Genomic DNA, 16,279 nt, shown 5'->3' with positions numbered 1-16,279 from the left:
GGGAAGGTGGAGCGCCGTTGATGACGAGTGCTTATAAGAGAGGGTGGTTCCCTGGTGTGGGAAAGATTGGTGTTGGAAGTCTAGACCTCGAAGTTGTATATTTAAGTAGTGTATTATAACGGACATTGAGTCCTCTTCGGTTCACACTCACACACTCGCTCACTCACTCACTCGCACACTCACACACTTACACACACGAGACACAATGGGCAAGACTGGGATCCGGACCGTCTGCAAGGTCGATTTTGACAGACCTGCTTCCGAGCAGCCATATCTTCACGTGAGTAGCTGGCTCTCCTATGTGACTTGATAGCATCGGGCTAACAGTTGTTTTACTAGAACAGATGGCATCCTGATAGTGCGTATCATCCACACTGGTAGCTGTCACTACGCCAACTAATTGTCAACAGTCCCCTTCGCTGGCAGTATCAGAGACGGTGAGACAGTCAAGATCGAATGTCTCGATTGGTATGCCTACCCACTCATGGAGATTTTGACTGGCTTAATTGACGATAAATAGGACTGGTGGGCAGATCAAGAACAATGACTCGGCGGACGACGTCAAAAATGTCGATCTCACCAGAGTCCACTATCTTTCCGGGCCATTTGAGGTCGAGAATGCGGAGCCGGGAGATCTGCTCCTTGTTGAGATCATGGATGTCCAGCCATTTCAAGATCAGCCGTGGGGGTTCACGGGGATATTCGATCGGCGCAATGGAGTATGTTCTCATCCACCGAGGATTGTACTTCCTGAGTAGGTATCGGAGTGTGTGCTGACGGCGAGTCCAGGGCGGATTTCTGGACGAGATATATCCTTCAGCGTATGTTTCTTATTCCTGGATTGGCCTCCTCTGTGTGCTGACCACTCTGCAGCGCCAAGGCAATCTGGGACTTTGAGGGCATCTATTGCACAAGCCGACACATCCCCCACGTCAAGTTTGCCGGGCTCATCCACCCGGGTATTCTCGGGTGTGCCCCATCTGCCGAGGTGCTCGAGAGGTGGAACACACGCGAGGCTGCGCTTATTGCAGCCAACAGGCTAGACCGTGAGGTCGCCCTTCCGTGGGTTTCCCCGATACCGCTTGCTTAGGTCTAGAACCACTCGCTGATGATATCGTTGTTGGAACCCACAGACCACAGCCTCTCAGTGTTCACGCAGGTAGCGCAGATAATGGTTTGAAGCAAAAGGTTGGCCGTGAAGGCGCGAGGACCATACCGGGGCGTCCAGAGCATGGAGGTGAGTGACATCTTTCCACCCCCTTAATCCCTGATGCTGATGATGGGCCCCCCCCTTTCCAGGAAACTGCGACATCAAAAACCTTTCACGTGTACGCTTCACTCCCCACCACCTCTTTTACCACTCAACCCCCCCTAACCCATTACTTCTTACATGCAGGGCTCAAAAGTCTACCTCCCGGTCCACGTCCCCGGTGCTAAGTTCTCCGTCGGCGACCTGCACTTCTCACAAGGCGATGGCGAGATCTCCTTTTGCGGTGCCATCGAGATGGCAGGCGTTATCACCATCAACTTCAGCGTCATCAAAAAGGGCGTGACCAACCTCGGCCTGAAGAGCCCCATCTACATCCCCGGCCCCGTCGAGCCGCAGTTCGGCCCCGGGCGGTACATCTACTTCGAAGGCTTCAGTGTAGACGAGAGTGGACGACAGCGTATGTTCTTTTCCTTCCTCACCCTCCCCCAAACAACCCCCCCCACAACTAACACCCCCCCAGATTACATGGACGTCACAGTCGCCTACCGCCAAACCACCCTCCGCTGCATCGAATACCTGCGCCGCTTCGGCTACTCGGACTACCAGATCTACCTGCTGCTGTCGTGCGCGCCCGTGCAGGGCCACGTCGCGGGCATTGTCGACATCCCCAACGCCTGCACCACCCTTGGCCTGCCCATGGACATCTTCGACTTTGACATCTCGCCGTCGGCGGCGGCCGCTGTTGGGGCTGAGCGCGGCGGCCGCCCCGTGCTGGATATGGGGCGCTGCGCGTTTGAGACGGGGAGGACGGTCGGGGAGGTGCGGGTTGGTGGTGGGGGTGGGGGTGGTGGGCAGGTTAGTTTTGGTGGGGGGTTGACGTATCGATGAGGGGAGAGACGGGGGAGAGACGGGGGGAGGGAGGTGGTGCGGTTTGTTGGGTTTCTCGGGTCTTCTCTGAGTGTTGTTGTTGGGTGTTGGTGGTGTTGCTCACTGTATAGTGTTGATGCGACGGCTACTAATGTAACAAAACGAGTCGGTTTAGGTAGGTAAGTAACATGGGGGAATCAAGGTTCAGGAATTCCATGCCATGGCAACATCCCACGGCCTTTTGTATTCAGCTTTTAAGAATATCGCAATCAAATTGTCCTGAGCGCTATGCATTGTGAACCCGTTATTACTTAGTCATGGTACACTCTCCATCCCTCCATCAGTCGGTGATTTGCATCTCGCCGAACTGACTATGCCCCGTCTCCCTCTCATGCTTGACAGCGTCCTTTGTCCCCTGGCCGATCCAGCTGCACACCCCGCACTTGATGACGAAATCGGTCGTGTCGGTGTAATAGTGCATGTTCTGCAGTCGCTGCGCGAGCTGGCGCGCCTTGTCGAGGACCTCCTCGTCGTCGGTCGACCATCGTGTCACGTCCACCTCGACTGGGTAGCTCAGATCCATGCAGAATGCTATTCTGTCGTAGTGGATGCCCGAGTACATGATGATGACTCGGTTGGCTTTGCCTTCACCAAAGCGGTCCACGCGGAGGGACTGGCGGTGGTGTTAGTACGTGGAGTCCGGGGTTGGTCGAGAAGAAGGGGGCATACCTTGACGTCAACGGAGCTGATTTCGACGTTATAGATGTCGGAGAGGATGGAAAGTTCGATAGCGCCACCCCAGGTGTCCATCTGCCGCATTCTGGAGATGTAGCGTTCAGGCTTCTCGCCGAGGATGGCCTCATGGTACTCGTTAGGGTGGCTGATGATGTAATCGGCCACCTGATCTCGGAGGGTCTTGGAGGGGTTCTCCAGGCCGAGTGCGCCGCCGAATGCCGTGACTGCAGAGAGGATTAACGTCTGTAGGGTGTTGCAAATAAGAGAATAACCTACACATGCAGCTATTGTCGTCTGGCATAACACGGAGCACTATGGGTTGTGTTAGCTGCGACTCTCCCGCCCATCGTAGGCAAGCCTTACCGATGTACCCGCCTCTCTCCGGCCACTCGAGCGATGTCTCGTCCGGCTCTATCCCTTTCGGCGTAAACGGTTTCGGCTCGGGCTTGGTGGATACAGGCACTGGCGGTGCAGTGTCGACAGGGGCGACAACGATCGTCTCACCCCGGAGCTTCAGGTCTTTTATGCTCGTGTCCCGCAATGCCGGACTGATGTCAAGAGCCTTTAACGGGTAGCCGTATTTAAGAGTGAAGTTGCTAATCTCCGTCTTGGCTTTGATGAGTTCAACCAGCTCCCTCAAGGTGGCATCGTCGTCGATTTGGATCCGTGATTGCCCGTTTGGCGAGCGAAGACTGATTTGGATGAGCATCTTGGCTCACTGAATCTGGTAGGAAAATGAAGCCGATAATGAAGGCGGAGGGTTGATGATCTGATCCTTGGAATAACATTTAGCATCCAACGAAGTAAATAAGAACAGGAGAGTGTGTGGAGATATACCAGGACTCTGTGATAAAGTGCGGCGAAGCTGGAAGATAAAAGAGCAAACGTCAACCAACGGCTACCTAAGTACCTAGCAAACCATCAGCCAAAGCGCTTTCCTTGTGTATTTCCTGGCTGTGGGTTTGACCAACAGTCCAATGTATGGCAAAGGATGACCAACCTCAAGCATTAACTATGAATCCCCGCGGCAACTTGTGGCCAGGAAGCAAGGTGTCTGGTGTGTTTGTTGTACGACTGTAACTGCTGACTTAGCAGATGCAGCCCAACAACGCCAACGGTCCGGGTGTTTCATATGCCGAATGAAATCCTCCGAAATTCCGTTAACGTTTCGGACCCGTTGTAAGGGCTGGAAAGAACAGCGAAGCTTGGAGAGCGCAAAAAAATCCGGAGCGACTTAAAGTCTCCAAAAAAAAAGAAGAAAAAAAGAAGAGCTAACACAAGGGGATCGTCGTCCCGTCAGCCCTCTTAAAAGCTCGCTAGTCACCGATCTAATCATCGATCTAGCTCTTGTTAAAAAAAGCCTTATGTTTTGGGATGGAATGGAGGTGTCAAAAGATGGGACCTCTGTTAGTGTCCGTTTTCAAGAAAACGGTGCACCCGCCCCAACCCCAGCTTCCCCACCACAGAACGCATCCAGATACCCTAACCCTCCCTCCCCAACAACCCGAACCACCTCCCTCCCCTCAAACACAAACCCATACCTATAAAACAACCCCACCATCCTCACCACCCCAATCCACCCCATCACCTCCTCCCCCACCCCCGCCTGCCCCCTAAACACCCGCCAAAACCCCTCCCGCAGCGCCGGCTCCCCTCAAAGTAATGCCACCCCTCCCCATCCATATACCCCAGCACGTTCTCCAGACCGTACAGCGCGAGCCCGAACGGAAGGGCCCGCGCCTCGGCCCAGTCCACGACGCCTGTCAGCCGGCCTGTGGCGGGGTCGACTAGGAGGTTCATCTCGCAGAGGTCGCCGTGGGTGAGGGCGAGGGGGAGGGCGGCGAAGGCGGCGGGGAGGTGGTGGAGGAGGGTGGTGAGGCGGGGGGTGAATCGCGCGGGGAGGGTGGTGGAGAGCGTGGTGAGGGCTTGGGTGAACTCGGTGAGGAGGGGTGGGGTGGTTGGGGTGGGGGAGGGTGGTGGTTGGGCGTTGGTCCAGGATTGGGCGAAGAACCTGATGAAGAGGGTGTGGGTTAGGATGGGTAAGATTATTACGGTGTCCTGGGCGGCTTACGTGGCGAGATCATGGACTGTTCTCTGCTGGCAAGTGAATGAGTCTGGGTCCCGGGCTAGAATGTATGGCGTTCCGGAGAGCTTATTCATTTCGTAGATGGAGAGCGGCTGGGACCCTCCGATGGTTCCGTGGTACTTGCACCGGGGGACGAATTCTCCGTGAGTTGCTGCCACGAGGTTCAAGATATCCGGGTCGATACTGGAACTGGATATTCGAAATTGGAAGATTTTATCAGTTCCCACAAGGACGGTGTAGCTGAAGGTGCCTTGGATTTGGACTGGCGTCACTGACGTGCCGTGGGCACGGGCGAAGTCATCACATTGCTGCCGTGTAGTAGTGGTAGGGTTTGACTCAAAGAATGAGTTAATGGCGGTATCAAGGCTATAGGGGGTGGTCATGATTACGAAGGGTGACTTTATAAGCTGAATCTGAAGATGTTGTAAGGGGTAGAACTACCTAAACTGAACCAACTGGCAATGCAACACCAATCACATCGACAATAAGACGATGTTCCCCACAAGCTGAAATGCAGATTCTGCGCCAAACCAACCTCTGGACTGTCACTAACTCTTCTCCTGTCTGGCTTTCTCATTCTTTCCTACCTAGCTGGTCTCTCTGTGTTTGGGTATGGGCTAGCTGTGTGACAAGTGGAAGATGGAACCTGGTCTGTTTCAACGGCAAGGCCTCGCTCGTTGTGCGACGGTTGAGTTTATCCTCCAAATAAAACGGCTCTCACGAGCAAAGGAAAGCGGACGGATTCGCGGGTTTTTGGTATAATTGTATATAAAAAGTCAAACAGAGGGGGAGCTTTTATAAGTAAACAAGACGACCCCTGGTCACTTAAAGTCCAGGTCGCTGGTCCGGTGGGAATTGCCCAATCAGGAATCTACTACATGCTTAACTCGATAGCAAGGGCAGCGTCAGTAGCTGCGTCACCAGGCGCGTTAAAGGATAACTTGGATCGTCAGTAACATGAATGCTGCAGTTGCCTTAAATATCCTGGAGGTGTGGTAAGTTGTGTAGGTAGGTAAAGGAAGACGGAGATTTATTACGACGCCGAAGGACTTCAACAACTTGATTTGTGAAAGACGGAGTCACCACCTGGACTTTCTGGAAGTGAGCTTATCGAACTCCCACCCTCCGTTTAAGTGGATATCCACCCGGGACAATGGCGCTCGGACCACCGTAAAGCTTCCGGGTGGATCGGCAGCTAGGGAGGCTCGGAGGCAGGGAGGCGCTAAGCAGTTACCGAGGCATTAACGCGTTACTGAAAACAAGTGGAGCCATTCTCCAATCGCGCTCAACACGGGCTGAACATCGCTGTGTGCACGCCTCTCGCTTGTGGAGATTTCCAAGTCGCAACTGACTCGGTCGGTTGGTTGAGGTCCCCTCTTCGTGTCAACAGTCTTGGAAACCCTGTCTCCTGTGCCGCGATGCCCACCCTTCGCGAACGGCCCAGTCGAGGCGAGATGTCGCCGACCAAGAAGGCACAGAACTCCCCGACCGCGACGAGATCGACTCCTCGAAAACGGAGAAGCAGCATGGCCAACGACGCGATCGAGGTGCAAGAGTCCATCGAGGCCAAGGGCGACGTCGACGACGACGTTGAGATGGAGGATGCCGACAGTTTCGCTCACAGGGAAGACGAGGAGATGGATGTTGATGCCGAGGGTGACCCCGATGGCGACGACGATGCGGATGCAGATGCAGATGCGGATGCCGACGCAGATGCAGACGGCGAACTCGATGATATGGATGAGGAGACTCGACAGGAAGAAGAGTGGCGCAACCTGCTACAACTTATCAAAGACACGTCTGAGTACTTGTGTCGCTACACAATCAAAGTCGACGGAGAGTAAGTTCTTGGCCCCCCTTCACATGTCGCTATGCGATGCGACGGGATGCTGATTGGCTCCTCAGGGACCACGAGATCGCCTCGGGCTTCCAGCGCCTTGTCAACAAGCGCAGCCTTCCAGACTACTTCGATGTGATCAAGGAGCCAATGGCTTTTAGTACCATTCGGGTGAGTTGATCGTAACCCAATTGATGCCCGGACCAAGCTGGCTGACCGAGATCGCGCGCAGGCCAAGCTCGGCAAGAAGACGTACACTCGGTTCAACGAGTTTGTGCACGATGTTACCCGCATATGCCACAATGCACAGGTTTATAACAGACCCTCTGCACCCATCTTTTCTGATGCTGGTCGCCTGCTGGAAGTTTTCAAGGAGAAGCTTGCAGAGATGGTCAAGGAGGGCGCCATCGCTGCTGAAGATGCTGCGCTTCCAGACCTAGGACCTTTGCCCGAATTTGAGGACTCGCCGCCCCCCGAAGACGACGAGGAAGAAGTAGAAGAGGACGACGAGGAAGAGGAAGAGGATGACGAAGACGATGATTCTGATGACGAGGGCGGTCGCCGTCGTTCGGGAAGGCGTCGCCGGCAGTCAGGGACTAGGAGGGGTGGGGAAGACGGTGATGATGCGCAAAAGAAGCGCGGTAGGCCGCCCAAGGTCTTCACGCCCCTCGAAGCTCGTATCCAGGCTATCCTGAAGGGCCTACGCCGGTTCAAGAACGAAAGCGGCCAGCTGCGCATCCTCCACTTTGAGAGACTCCCTGACAAGGCCGAGCTGCCAGACTACTACGACGCCATCCGCAACCCGATTGCGCTGGACACCATCAAGAAGAAGCACAAGCGCAAAAAGTACCAGTCCGTCGACCAGGCTCTTCGCGACCTCGAGCTTATGTTCGAGAACGCCAAGCACTACAATGAGGAGGGTAGCGAGGTCTATCTAGATGCTGTGGAGCTGGCCAACCAGGCTCGTTTGCTCGCCGAAGAGGAGAAGGCTAAACCTGACGAAGACTTCCGAGACGAGGACGGGAGGTTGCCCTTGGCCGGTATCGAGCATCGCGGAGAGATCTGGAGAGTGGGTGAGTACTGCGAAGAAACCCACGCCCTTGGAAATCCATCCCACGTTCGCTGACATTTTGCAGGGGATTGGGTCCACATTCGGAACCCTAATGACTTGTCAAAGCCCATCGTCGCCCAAGTTTATCGGACTTGGTCTGACGCTGCCGGCCAGAAATGGGTGAATGCGTGCTGGTACTACCGTCCCGAGCAGACAGTTCACCGCTTTGACAAGCACTTTTTCGAGAACGAGGTGGTCAAGACGGGCCAATATCGCGACCACCGCATCGACGATGTCGAGGACCGTTGCTTCGTCATGTTCATCACCCGCTACCCGAGAGGCCGGCCGCGCGGTCTGCCGCTGGATAAGTCGGTGTATGTGTGCAAGGCCCGGTACAATGAGGAGAAGTTCAAGTTCAACGAGATCAAGACGTGGACGAGCTGCTTGCCGGACGAGGTGCGCGACAAGGATTACGAGATGGACCTGTTCGATGTGCCGCGGAATCTGCGGAAGGTCCCCAGTCCAATCAAGCATCTGCTGCAGGCCGATGCTAAGGAAACCGACCCCCTTCCAAAGCCGACCTGGAGGAGCCCGAACGCGCCGCCCTTAATTGGAGCGGTGCATCGTCGTCCTCGAGACCCGAATGTGAGTAGCTCCCGTTTTCTTGCTTTTTTTTTGTTTTTTTCGAGGGACCTGCATGTTTGCGGTTGTTCTCAACGCAGATATCGCCCCTCTTTATATGTGTGTGTGTGTGGCTGTTATCCGCCACTTGCGCGCCTGTCAAGCTGGTGGCTTCAGGGGGTATTCGTTCCAACTTGCGTACATTCCACACACTTGTTTTACTCAGCCACAGCGCTTTCACGATTGGCATCCCGGATATTCCGTCAGTTCACCGAGGAATGCATAAGCTGACCGTGTTGAAGGCATCACCTCCCCCTGAGCCCAATCCACTGCCAGCGGCCGTCGCACCTGTGCCGCTCGCAATTGCGCCCACCCAAGTCCCGATAAAAGCCAACATCGGCATGGGAGGACCGACCTATCACCACCCCGCCGCCGCGGCGCCTGCGCCTGCCCCGTCACCATCTCATTTCCAGATGCAGCACTTCCAGCCGCGACCGGTTCCACAACCTGCTCCTCACCAGACACCAATCCATCTCCAACCACAGCCACAGATGGCTATGCACGTGCCGCAACATCCTGGCATGGGACAAATGCAGCCAAGCCCACACTTTCCACCACCCCAGGCGTACCCACCCCAGTATGGTGGACAACCCCAAATGGCTCCACAGCAGATGCAATACCAGACACCGGCCCACATCGCGCCGGCTTTCGACCAGCACCACCGTCCGGTGCATCCCGCACCTCAAGCCATGACTCCATCTCGCCAACCCATGCCGCCTGCCCCCAACATGGCACCCCTCCCGCACGCCAACCCCGGCCACGTCTACAACGTCCCGCGCGCCCCCGAGGTGTACACGCTTGCTGACCCCGTCGACGCGGCCATCCCCGCCGACGTCCGCGAGCAGTTTGAGCGCGACGAGCAGGGGCGCATTCTTTTCTTCACGGCCCCGCCGCTTGACCGCCCGTCCCATGGCGTCGCCGAGCAGCACGCCGGTCTCGGCCACAGCGTTCGCCACCTCGCCTCTATCGGCCAGCTGCGCGCCGAGCGTGCGCGCAAGCGCAAGGAGCGCGACGAGGCCCTCGCGCGGGAGCAGGAGGCCAACAAGAAGCTCGCCGTGCTCCGCGCGCGGGAGGAGCAGCAGCGCGCCGAGGCCGAGGAGAAGAGCCAGGCCGAATTGCTCGGGAAGGTCCTGGCCGCCTGGGCGGCCGAGATTGATCGCGGCACGAAGGTCATCGACGCGTCGCTCGGCGGGATTGAGAACTGGGACCGCATGATGGCCGAGGGCAGAGAGGCCACCAAGAACTTGACCAAGGAGGAGCGGCGTGTCAAGAACCTGGAGTGGTACCGCGACTGGTGCCGGGAGAGGGGCGCGATGACCGAGGAGGAGGCCAGGAAGTTTGACGACTTGATTCAGCGGAAGGGATGGAAAGAGGAGTGGAAGCGGGAGGTGGAGAAGAGACGCGAGGCGTTGTGAAAGACGCGTTGGTTGTACCTTTCCGTCTTCTTTTCGGTTTCATTTTATTTTTTCCCTTTATCGGCTCGTTGGCTCACTCGGAACGGGAAGCGCTGGCTCAGACTTGGCTGGGGCTATGGCGTTGATTATTGCTGTTGGCTTGGTGTTTTGGGGTTGGGAGGCAAAAGCTTGAAGGAATCCGGGACAGGGATGGATATACCCCCTCTGCGCGGGCTGTTTCCAGACTTGAGAGGGAGAAGGGTTGTTGTGCCAGTCCGGGTCCCCGACATTTCTTGCTTGGCAGGTTGGGACTTGTGCTGGGGAATGGGGTATGTATATTATTGTAGAAATGGGTATTGCAGTCTATGGATGGTTTCGACTGGCAGCCGTGATTGTTATGCTTCTCTCTACAGGGAAGTCCACTGCCTGGGGGAGGGGGGGGGACGCCGCAACGAAATTCTGCCTTGGCTAGTCTATTTTCGAAGTATTTACGGGAGAAGTTGGAGCGCAACACCCTGCTGCCAACACTGGAGGTTTACTTGTAAGTCCCAGACACACCCTCTGCCAACTTCTCATTGACCTTACTTCTTGGCGTTTGCAGGCTTGATATCGGTGAGAACCTTGGTCACCGACGGCCTCGCGCGCATCCTATCCAACCAGTCCTTCACCGTGGGGTAGTCGTCCAACTTGAACTCCTCGTCATCCAACATCCACTCCATCCAACAATACCACGGAATAAACGCGATATCCGCAAACGTCATCTTGCCTCCCACCAGCCACGGCCCTCCCCCCTCCCCAGCCGCCTCCCTCTGCGACTCAAGATACCCCTCCAACACCCCCGACACGCGGTTGACCTCGGTCCTGAAGCGCTCGAACGCGCTGGGCACCTTCTCGTGGTGGTACATCTTGAACCACGTCGCCTGGCCAAAGTAGGGGCCCTGGCCCGACGCCTGGAAGTAGAGCCACTGCCTGGTGTGGTAGGCGTCGTTGGTGCCGGGCGCGAAGCTCAGCTTGCGGTCCGTGTCGTACCGCTCGACTAGGTACTCGATGATGGTGCCCGATTCCCACAGGGTGAGTCCTGAGTTGGGGTCTCGGATGGCGGGTAGTCGGCCGTTGGGGTTGATGGCCAGGTACTCGGGCTGCTTGACGTCTTTGAACTCGATGGGGATGTGTTCGTAGGGTAGACCGAGTTCTTCGAGGATCATGGTGACTTTGGGGGGGTTGGGACCCCTTCGGCCCCACAGCTGGATGGGTTGTAGGTTCGGTTGAGACCCCATGGTTGGCTTTGTTAGGGATGCTGTTGAGGTGATGGTAGCTGGGTTCGGTAGAAAATAGTTGAGAAACAGTTAGGGAAGGATATCGTGGGAATCATCCGCTGGCCCTCTATTTGAGACGGTTGACGGAGACCGCCAACATGAAGATCAGAGGCCAGCTGGGATATTTTTTTACTACTGCAGATCGCTGCACCGCATCACACCCAGTGCCTGAAGCGGTACCTGATGTATCCGGCTCGGGATTTGCACACCATGGAGATAGACATGCACTGTTGGCGGCATCCCGTTGGTGGGACAGGGGGGGATCAGCTGAAAGCTAGTCGCCAGCCATGAACGCACAAAACCAGAGTAGGCCGAGTCAAACACTTTTTGATCGGCATGGTGCAGATAACAATAAAACTCCTCTTCAAGTCTCTCCTCACGTTGAGGGTTAGCAGACCGGCCTCTGATGGTAGGATCTCTGACAGCATCATGTCACACTGCACTGAAGGCTTTAGTGAAAAACCTAGAGAAGACCAAAGGCGTTCGGTATCATGAAGAGTATATTAGTTAAGGAATAGGGGGAGTTTAAGAGCATAGTATATTAAATGCGAATGAGGCCCCTTGTTCCCCACGAGCACCACTATCAAGGAATGCTTCAAGTTGTCACCCGTAAACATACCTATCTAACAAGCCGCCTACCTTACCACAGGCTCTCCACTTCGAAAGCTATAACGCCTTCTTGCCACGCGATTCTGCCACGGTTCCTGCCTACTTGCCTACTTTATTTAGCACCATATTACCCGATGCCATCAAGACCGGGAACGGCTGCTGAACCTTGACGGTTTTCAGGTTGGTGGTTGTGCCCCGGAGAGACCCGGGCACCCCTCGGCAGCTGCCGACACCCGGCCCCCGATACCCGGCCTCCGGGGACCCGCATGAAATCCCGCCATGCGATCCACAAACAAAACGGAGACACCGTCTCCGAATCTCAACTCTTCACGAGTCATTTCACCCGCGTCAGTGGTTTAGTGGTAAAATCCATCGTTGCCATCGATGGGCCCCGCGTTCGATTCGCGGCTGACGCATTTTTGGACGTGTGTTGGATTTTTGGTGTTGTGATTTTGGGGAGGAAGACAATCACACCGCATTAAGGGTGTGAGGGGGCGAGGGTGTGTTTGCTGGTGTGCGGTGGCGTAAGCTCAGTGATTGGGGTGCGAAGTTGGGATGATGGAAAGTTGGGGAAGAAACGGCGCAAGGGGAGCATCAGTCCATGCAGGCGGGCCTTATCGACTATCAACCGGGATGCCACTGGCGGCATTCAGTGGGGGATAGTTAACGGCGCATTGTTCCAGATTCCATTCTCAACCAGGGGCAGGCGAATTTCATCAAGCCCGAATCAAGGTTGGGCATGTGTTGCCACGATTGAATTGGCGAGATGCCATGCTCGAGCCATGTTTTGGTTCGTGGGCGAAATGCGCTGGGGCATGCGGAAACACGGTCATCTGCGCCCCTACCCAGAAATGTAGAACAATGGCCATGCTGTATTCGTTGAATAGACGCGGTGCAAACGTGGCAACTCAGTTGAGGCAACAGCTCTCCATGCCAAGAATGAGAGAATCGAGCTGAAAGGAGAGAGAAGCGCAGGGGTTCTGCGGCTCTGCAGATTTCCCCAGGATTGGGCAGCCTGTCACACCGAAAGGCCCCACTTTGGCCAAGTCATCAACCTCCTGGCGTTCCCGCCGCTTGGCTTCTTGAACCCCAAAACGACCATTCGGGTTCTTGCCCACCACGCAGGGCATAGCTGTCAGATCGCGCGCCCTTGATCTTTTAGGATCTTTTAGGCATAATAAACTCACACCCAAAAACCGAACATGCTTTTGCGCGAGTTAAACCCCCAAAACCCCGCCGCGCGAACCTGAGCACCTTCCCGCTCCCCTCTCCCCGCCTAATCGCCCAACCATAATAAACCACAAACCGACCGACTGGCGATAACCAGGGCAAATCGATTTCCCTCTTCCCGACTTTCCCGGCGCAATTACACACTCTTCGCACGACACAAACTTCCAGGCTCCAGTTTCCACCAAATTCACTGCCCTCGCGGTTTTCGCGTGCCGAGTCGCAGTTCTGTGGCCTTCAGCAACCGATTTTTCGACTCTCGCAATCCTTCGATCATTTTCGCGATCTGATGCTGCATTTTGGTGACCCAAGTCGCCTGTTCCACGACCCGAATCGAAACTCGACAATTCTCAATAGTACAGTTTCCGCTTCTTCAATTGATGACAAAAACAACATGGCTTCAAAGACCTACTTCGGCCGTGCCGAGCACCAAGGCCGCCGTCTCGGTGCGGATTTCGACCTCCTTGCCAAGTGGTCTCGTGCCTGTTCCCTTGACCACCCGATTCACACGTACTACCTAACACAGCTCTCTTACGAGGATCGATCGCAACTATTCGCCGGCCCCGTCCAAGAGTTTCGCCTCGAGAAGGGCCCGAATGACACGGTTAAGCTCGAAACTATTCAAGACGAAGTCGACCGCCTCGACCCCGATGTGATTGAGATGATGCGGTCGCCCAACTACCAGCGATCCGAGGCGCGACGTTTCGAGATGTTGAACGAAATTGAGGACATACATGACAAGGCAGACGGCGCGGCCGCTTTGGCCCTATCTAGTGCGCTTCTTCGGGGCATGGACGGCCCGCCTGCCGAGAAGCTTGCGAAGCGGGTATCTGACAGGATTCTCGACTCTGCGGGCGCCAAAGTCATGGCGCGTTGGAAAGCTGTCAGGGACGGACGTCTGATGGGTATCAACAACCGAATCCCGAGCTCGCCGGAACAGACCAGTGGTGCCGACGACGACGTTCCCGCCTACAACTCAATGGATGAGACAGCAACCAGTGACACGGGTTATTCCACCACCACTAGCCGGACCATCGGTAGAAGAAAGCGAGTGCAAGGCGTAGCCCTCGACATTTCGTTCTCGCGCCGGTTTGTCGAGACCGCGCCGGCAAACGATCCGTTCGTCAAGGCAGATTCCCAGGATGATGATTCCCACTCTAGCGAGTCTGAAGACAATAACGCAACTCCGCAGCAAAAGCTTGCTACCAAGTTCATGTCTCCAAGCAGCTCCGTCCCGGACTACGGCAGCGAAACCTCGTCTGAATCCACGAATTGGAATAGCCCTGGTTGCTCGACTGGCGAAAGCCCGTCATCCCCGGACCTTGATTCCGCGATGGGCTTTTTGGATGATGCAGATGGCGGCGTCGCGCTGCTCCCCACTTGCCTCGCCGAAGAGCTGGGACTCAAGGACGAATCTCATATCGCGACCCCGACCCCTGCCTCCTATTTGAGCCATCCCCAGACTTTTGCAGGCCACCTTGGCGCTGGCTTGAGCCGAGCCTTCTTCACTGTCCCTACTGGTTTGAACGGCATGTTGGCTAATCACGCTTATGTTACTACATTCAACCCATCTCCTGCTGTGGGCCCGTCTGATACACAGGTTGCCGACAACGCCGTCGGTCGGGGGGCCGAGGCAGAAACCTCATCGAGTCCGTTCTCACCGCAGTCCAAGGTTGACAGCAACTACCCGCTGGCCGAAGAGCAGCCATGGAAGGGATTCACCTGTTACGAAGTTGCTGCTAAGTTCAGCAATGACCAGCTGCTTCCCAAGTACTGGACCACCAAGCGCGCAAAGGAGCGTTATGTTCGTCATAAGATTGGTGACTTGAAGCTGGACGATGCCAAGCTGCGCTCTGATCGCTTTTCGGGTTCTGTCGCTCGCAACCCCGTTCATATTTTCGTTGACCTCTCCAACATCATCATCGGTTTCTATGACAGCATGAAAGAGAGCCGGGGCATCCCGGTCAACAAACGTGTCATGGCCCCGGCCTTCTCGTTCAAAAACTTCGACACCATCCTCACCCGCGACCGAAATGTCGCCAAGAGGGTCGTCGCAGGTTCCTTGGCCAACTCGTACAGCAAGCGCCGGCCTGAATATATGATGCAGGCCCAAGACCTCAAGTACGAAATGAACATCCTGGAACGCGTTCCCAAGCCCGCGTCGCCTGTGCGCAAGCGCAAGCCGAAGGCCGGAGCCCGCGACTTGGACGCACCCACGTCTGGAGCTGACACTTCAGGCGAGGACTGCTTTGTGGGACCGATGAAGCACGGAGAGCAGGGCGTGGACGAGTTGCTCCACCTCAAGATTCTTCAGAGTGTTATCGACAACAAGCCTGCCACCATGGTGCTCGCCACGGGCGATGCTGCGACAGCGCAGTACTCGGATGGCTTCAAGAAGAACATCGAGCGAGTACTTGCCTACGGCTGGAACATTGAACTGTACGGCTGGAGCCGCAACATCTCATCCGCCTGGCGCGAGCCTGAGTTTGCCGAACAGTGGGGCCACCAATTCAAGATCATTGAGCTTGACGGATTCTGCGAGGAGCTTTTTGACATGGCCATCGAGTCATTGGAGCAGTAAACTCCCTCCTCAGCGACATCGCAGCACATGTTCTGGATTGCCACCTCAGCTTTCGGTACCTGTCATAATGTGATGGCGGCGATGATACGACGCACATTCCGACACATTTATTTCTACTTTTCGGGGTCCTCAATCTTGGGGGTCTGATGCAGCTGTCTGGACGAGCATTGTTGGCTCGTTCCACCATTGGCATGCAATCTCGACCAACAAACCGACTCATTTTGATTTGACTTTTCGACACTTTTTCGAGTTCATGCACTTTTTTTTCTTATCCATCTTAACGTATGCAGCGCCAACACATTGGCACATTTTGGTTCACCGCCACCAGACTCGCTTGCTACGAGAGTTTCGATCAATATGGCCCCTCGACGGTTCCTTCGCCGGCACCTTTTGATCTACTCTCGACCCTCGCTCTCAGCAACAATATCGGACCGTTTTAAAAATTAAGCAATGAGCCACCCGGCACTTTGGCTGCTCTTGCTCCCCGATCACACTCGTCCTACCGCTCTGCGGACGACGCCAGATGAGACGTCAACTCAGCAAATTTACAACACCGAGTCGTCCGCTTTCTCGCGACAAAACCGAAACACGGCTCGCAATACACAAAGAAAATCACAAAAAAACGAAACAAAAAAAAACAAAAACATTACGACTGATGATTGATGATGACCACAGCATTCAATAG

General features: G+C 55.5%; 6 protein-coding genes and 1 non-coding gene across 7 annotated transcripts; 4 read left to right on the top strand and 3 right to left on the bottom strand.

Moving 5' to 3' along the window:
• Positions 1 to 79: 79 nt before the first annotated feature.
• F5144DRAFT_522063 (Acetamidase/Formamidase) lies at positions 80 to 2,098 on the top strand (the record flags this gene model as incomplete). Its single annotated transcript, XM_066786735.1, has 10 exons — positions 80 to 280; positions 340 to 358; positions 411 to 468; positions 521 to 719; positions 790 to 821; positions 874 to 1,062; positions 1,134 to 1,237; positions 1,300 to 1,328; positions 1,397 to 1,667; positions 1,731 to 2,098. The coding sequence occupies exons 1-10, from the start codon at positions 206 to 208 to the stop codon at positions 2,096 to 2,098; spliced, it is 1,344 nt and encodes a 447-aa protein (XP_066647882.1). The 5' UTR covers positions 80 to 205.
• A 271-nt stretch (positions 2,099 to 2,369) lies between these two features.
• Positions 2,370 to 3,804, bottom strand: F5144DRAFT_553501 (uncharacterized protein). Its single transcript, XM_066787802.1, has 6 exons — positions 3,784 to 3,804; positions 3,650 to 3,722; positions 3,176 to 3,581; positions 3,089 to 3,124; positions 2,807 to 3,036; positions 2,370 to 2,750 (listed from the first exon to the last, which is right to left on the bottom strand). The coding sequence occupies exons 3-6, from the start codon at positions 3,519 to 3,521 to the stop codon at positions 2,418 to 2,420; spliced, it is 945 nt and encodes a 314-aa protein (XP_066647881.1). The 5' UTR covers positions 3,522 to 3,581; positions 3,650 to 3,722; positions 3,784 to 3,804; the 3' UTR covers positions 2,370 to 2,417.
• Positions 3,805 to 4,200: 396 nt separating this feature from the next.
• On the bottom strand, positions 4,201 to 5,954 carry F5144DRAFT_607715 (uncharacterized protein; the record flags this gene model as incomplete). Its single annotated transcript, XM_066791570.1, has 4 exons — positions 5,434 to 5,954; positions 4,884 to 5,206; positions 4,500 to 4,823; positions 4,201 to 4,216 (listed from the first exon to the last, which is right to left on the bottom strand). The coding sequence occupies exons 1-4, from the start codon at positions 5,473 to 5,475 to the stop codon at positions 4,201 to 4,203; spliced, it is 705 nt and encodes a 234-aa protein (XP_066647880.1). The 5' UTR covers positions 5,476 to 5,954.
• A 214-nt stretch (positions 5,955 to 6,168) lies between these two features.
• On the top strand, positions 6,169 to 10,162 carry F5144DRAFT_9276 (uncharacterized protein). The gene is made up of 5 exons (XM_066793573.1): positions 6,169 to 6,738; positions 6,804 to 6,906; positions 6,968 to 7,808; positions 7,872 to 8,431; positions 8,710 to 10,162. The coding sequence occupies exons 1-5, from the start codon at positions 6,317 to 6,319 to the stop codon at positions 9,880 to 9,882; spliced, it is 3,099 nt and encodes a 1,032-aa protein (XP_066647879.1). The 5' UTR covers positions 6,169 to 6,316; the 3' UTR covers positions 9,883 to 10,162.
• A 280-nt stretch (positions 10,163 to 10,442) lies between these two features.
• Positions 10,443 to 11,515, bottom strand: F5144DRAFT_588264 (glutathione S-transferase; the record flags this gene model as incomplete). The annotated part of the gene is made up of 4 exons (XM_066789911.1): positions 10,443 to 11,176; positions 11,206 to 11,309; positions 11,339 to 11,404; positions 11,475 to 11,515. The coding sequence occupies 4 exons, from the start codon at positions 11,513 to 11,515 to the stop codon at positions 10,443 to 10,445; spliced, it is 945 nt and encodes a 314-aa protein (XP_066647878.1).
• Positions 11,516 to 12,131: 616 nt separating this feature from the next.
• Positions 12,132 to 12,202, top strand: F5144DRAFT_t26. Its single transcript has one exon. It is a non-coding gene; the product is annotated as a tRNA-Gly (tRNA).
• Positions 12,203 to 13,407: 1,205 nt separating this feature from the next.
• Positions 13,408 to 15,594, top strand: F5144DRAFT_481182 (uncharacterized protein; the record flags this gene model as incomplete). Its single annotated transcript, XM_066785270.1, has 1 exon — positions 13,408 to 15,594. The coding sequence occupies one exon, from the start codon at positions 13,408 to 13,410 to the stop codon at positions 15,592 to 15,594; it is 2,187 nt and encodes a 728-aa protein (XP_066647877.1).
• Positions 15,595 to 16,279: the final 685 nt, after the last annotated feature.

This window comes from Chaetomium tenue (genome assembly GCF_020726465.1).
Source record: "Chaetomium tenue strain MPI-SDFR-AT-0079 chromosome Unknown F5144scaffold_1, whole genome shotgun sequence".
In the NCBI taxonomy this organism is placed as follows: Eukaryota; Fungi; Ascomycota; class Sordariomycetes; order Sordariales; family Chaetomiaceae; genus Chaetomium; species Chaetomium tenue.
This window is presented reverse-complemented; position numbering and strand designations above follow the sequence as displayed.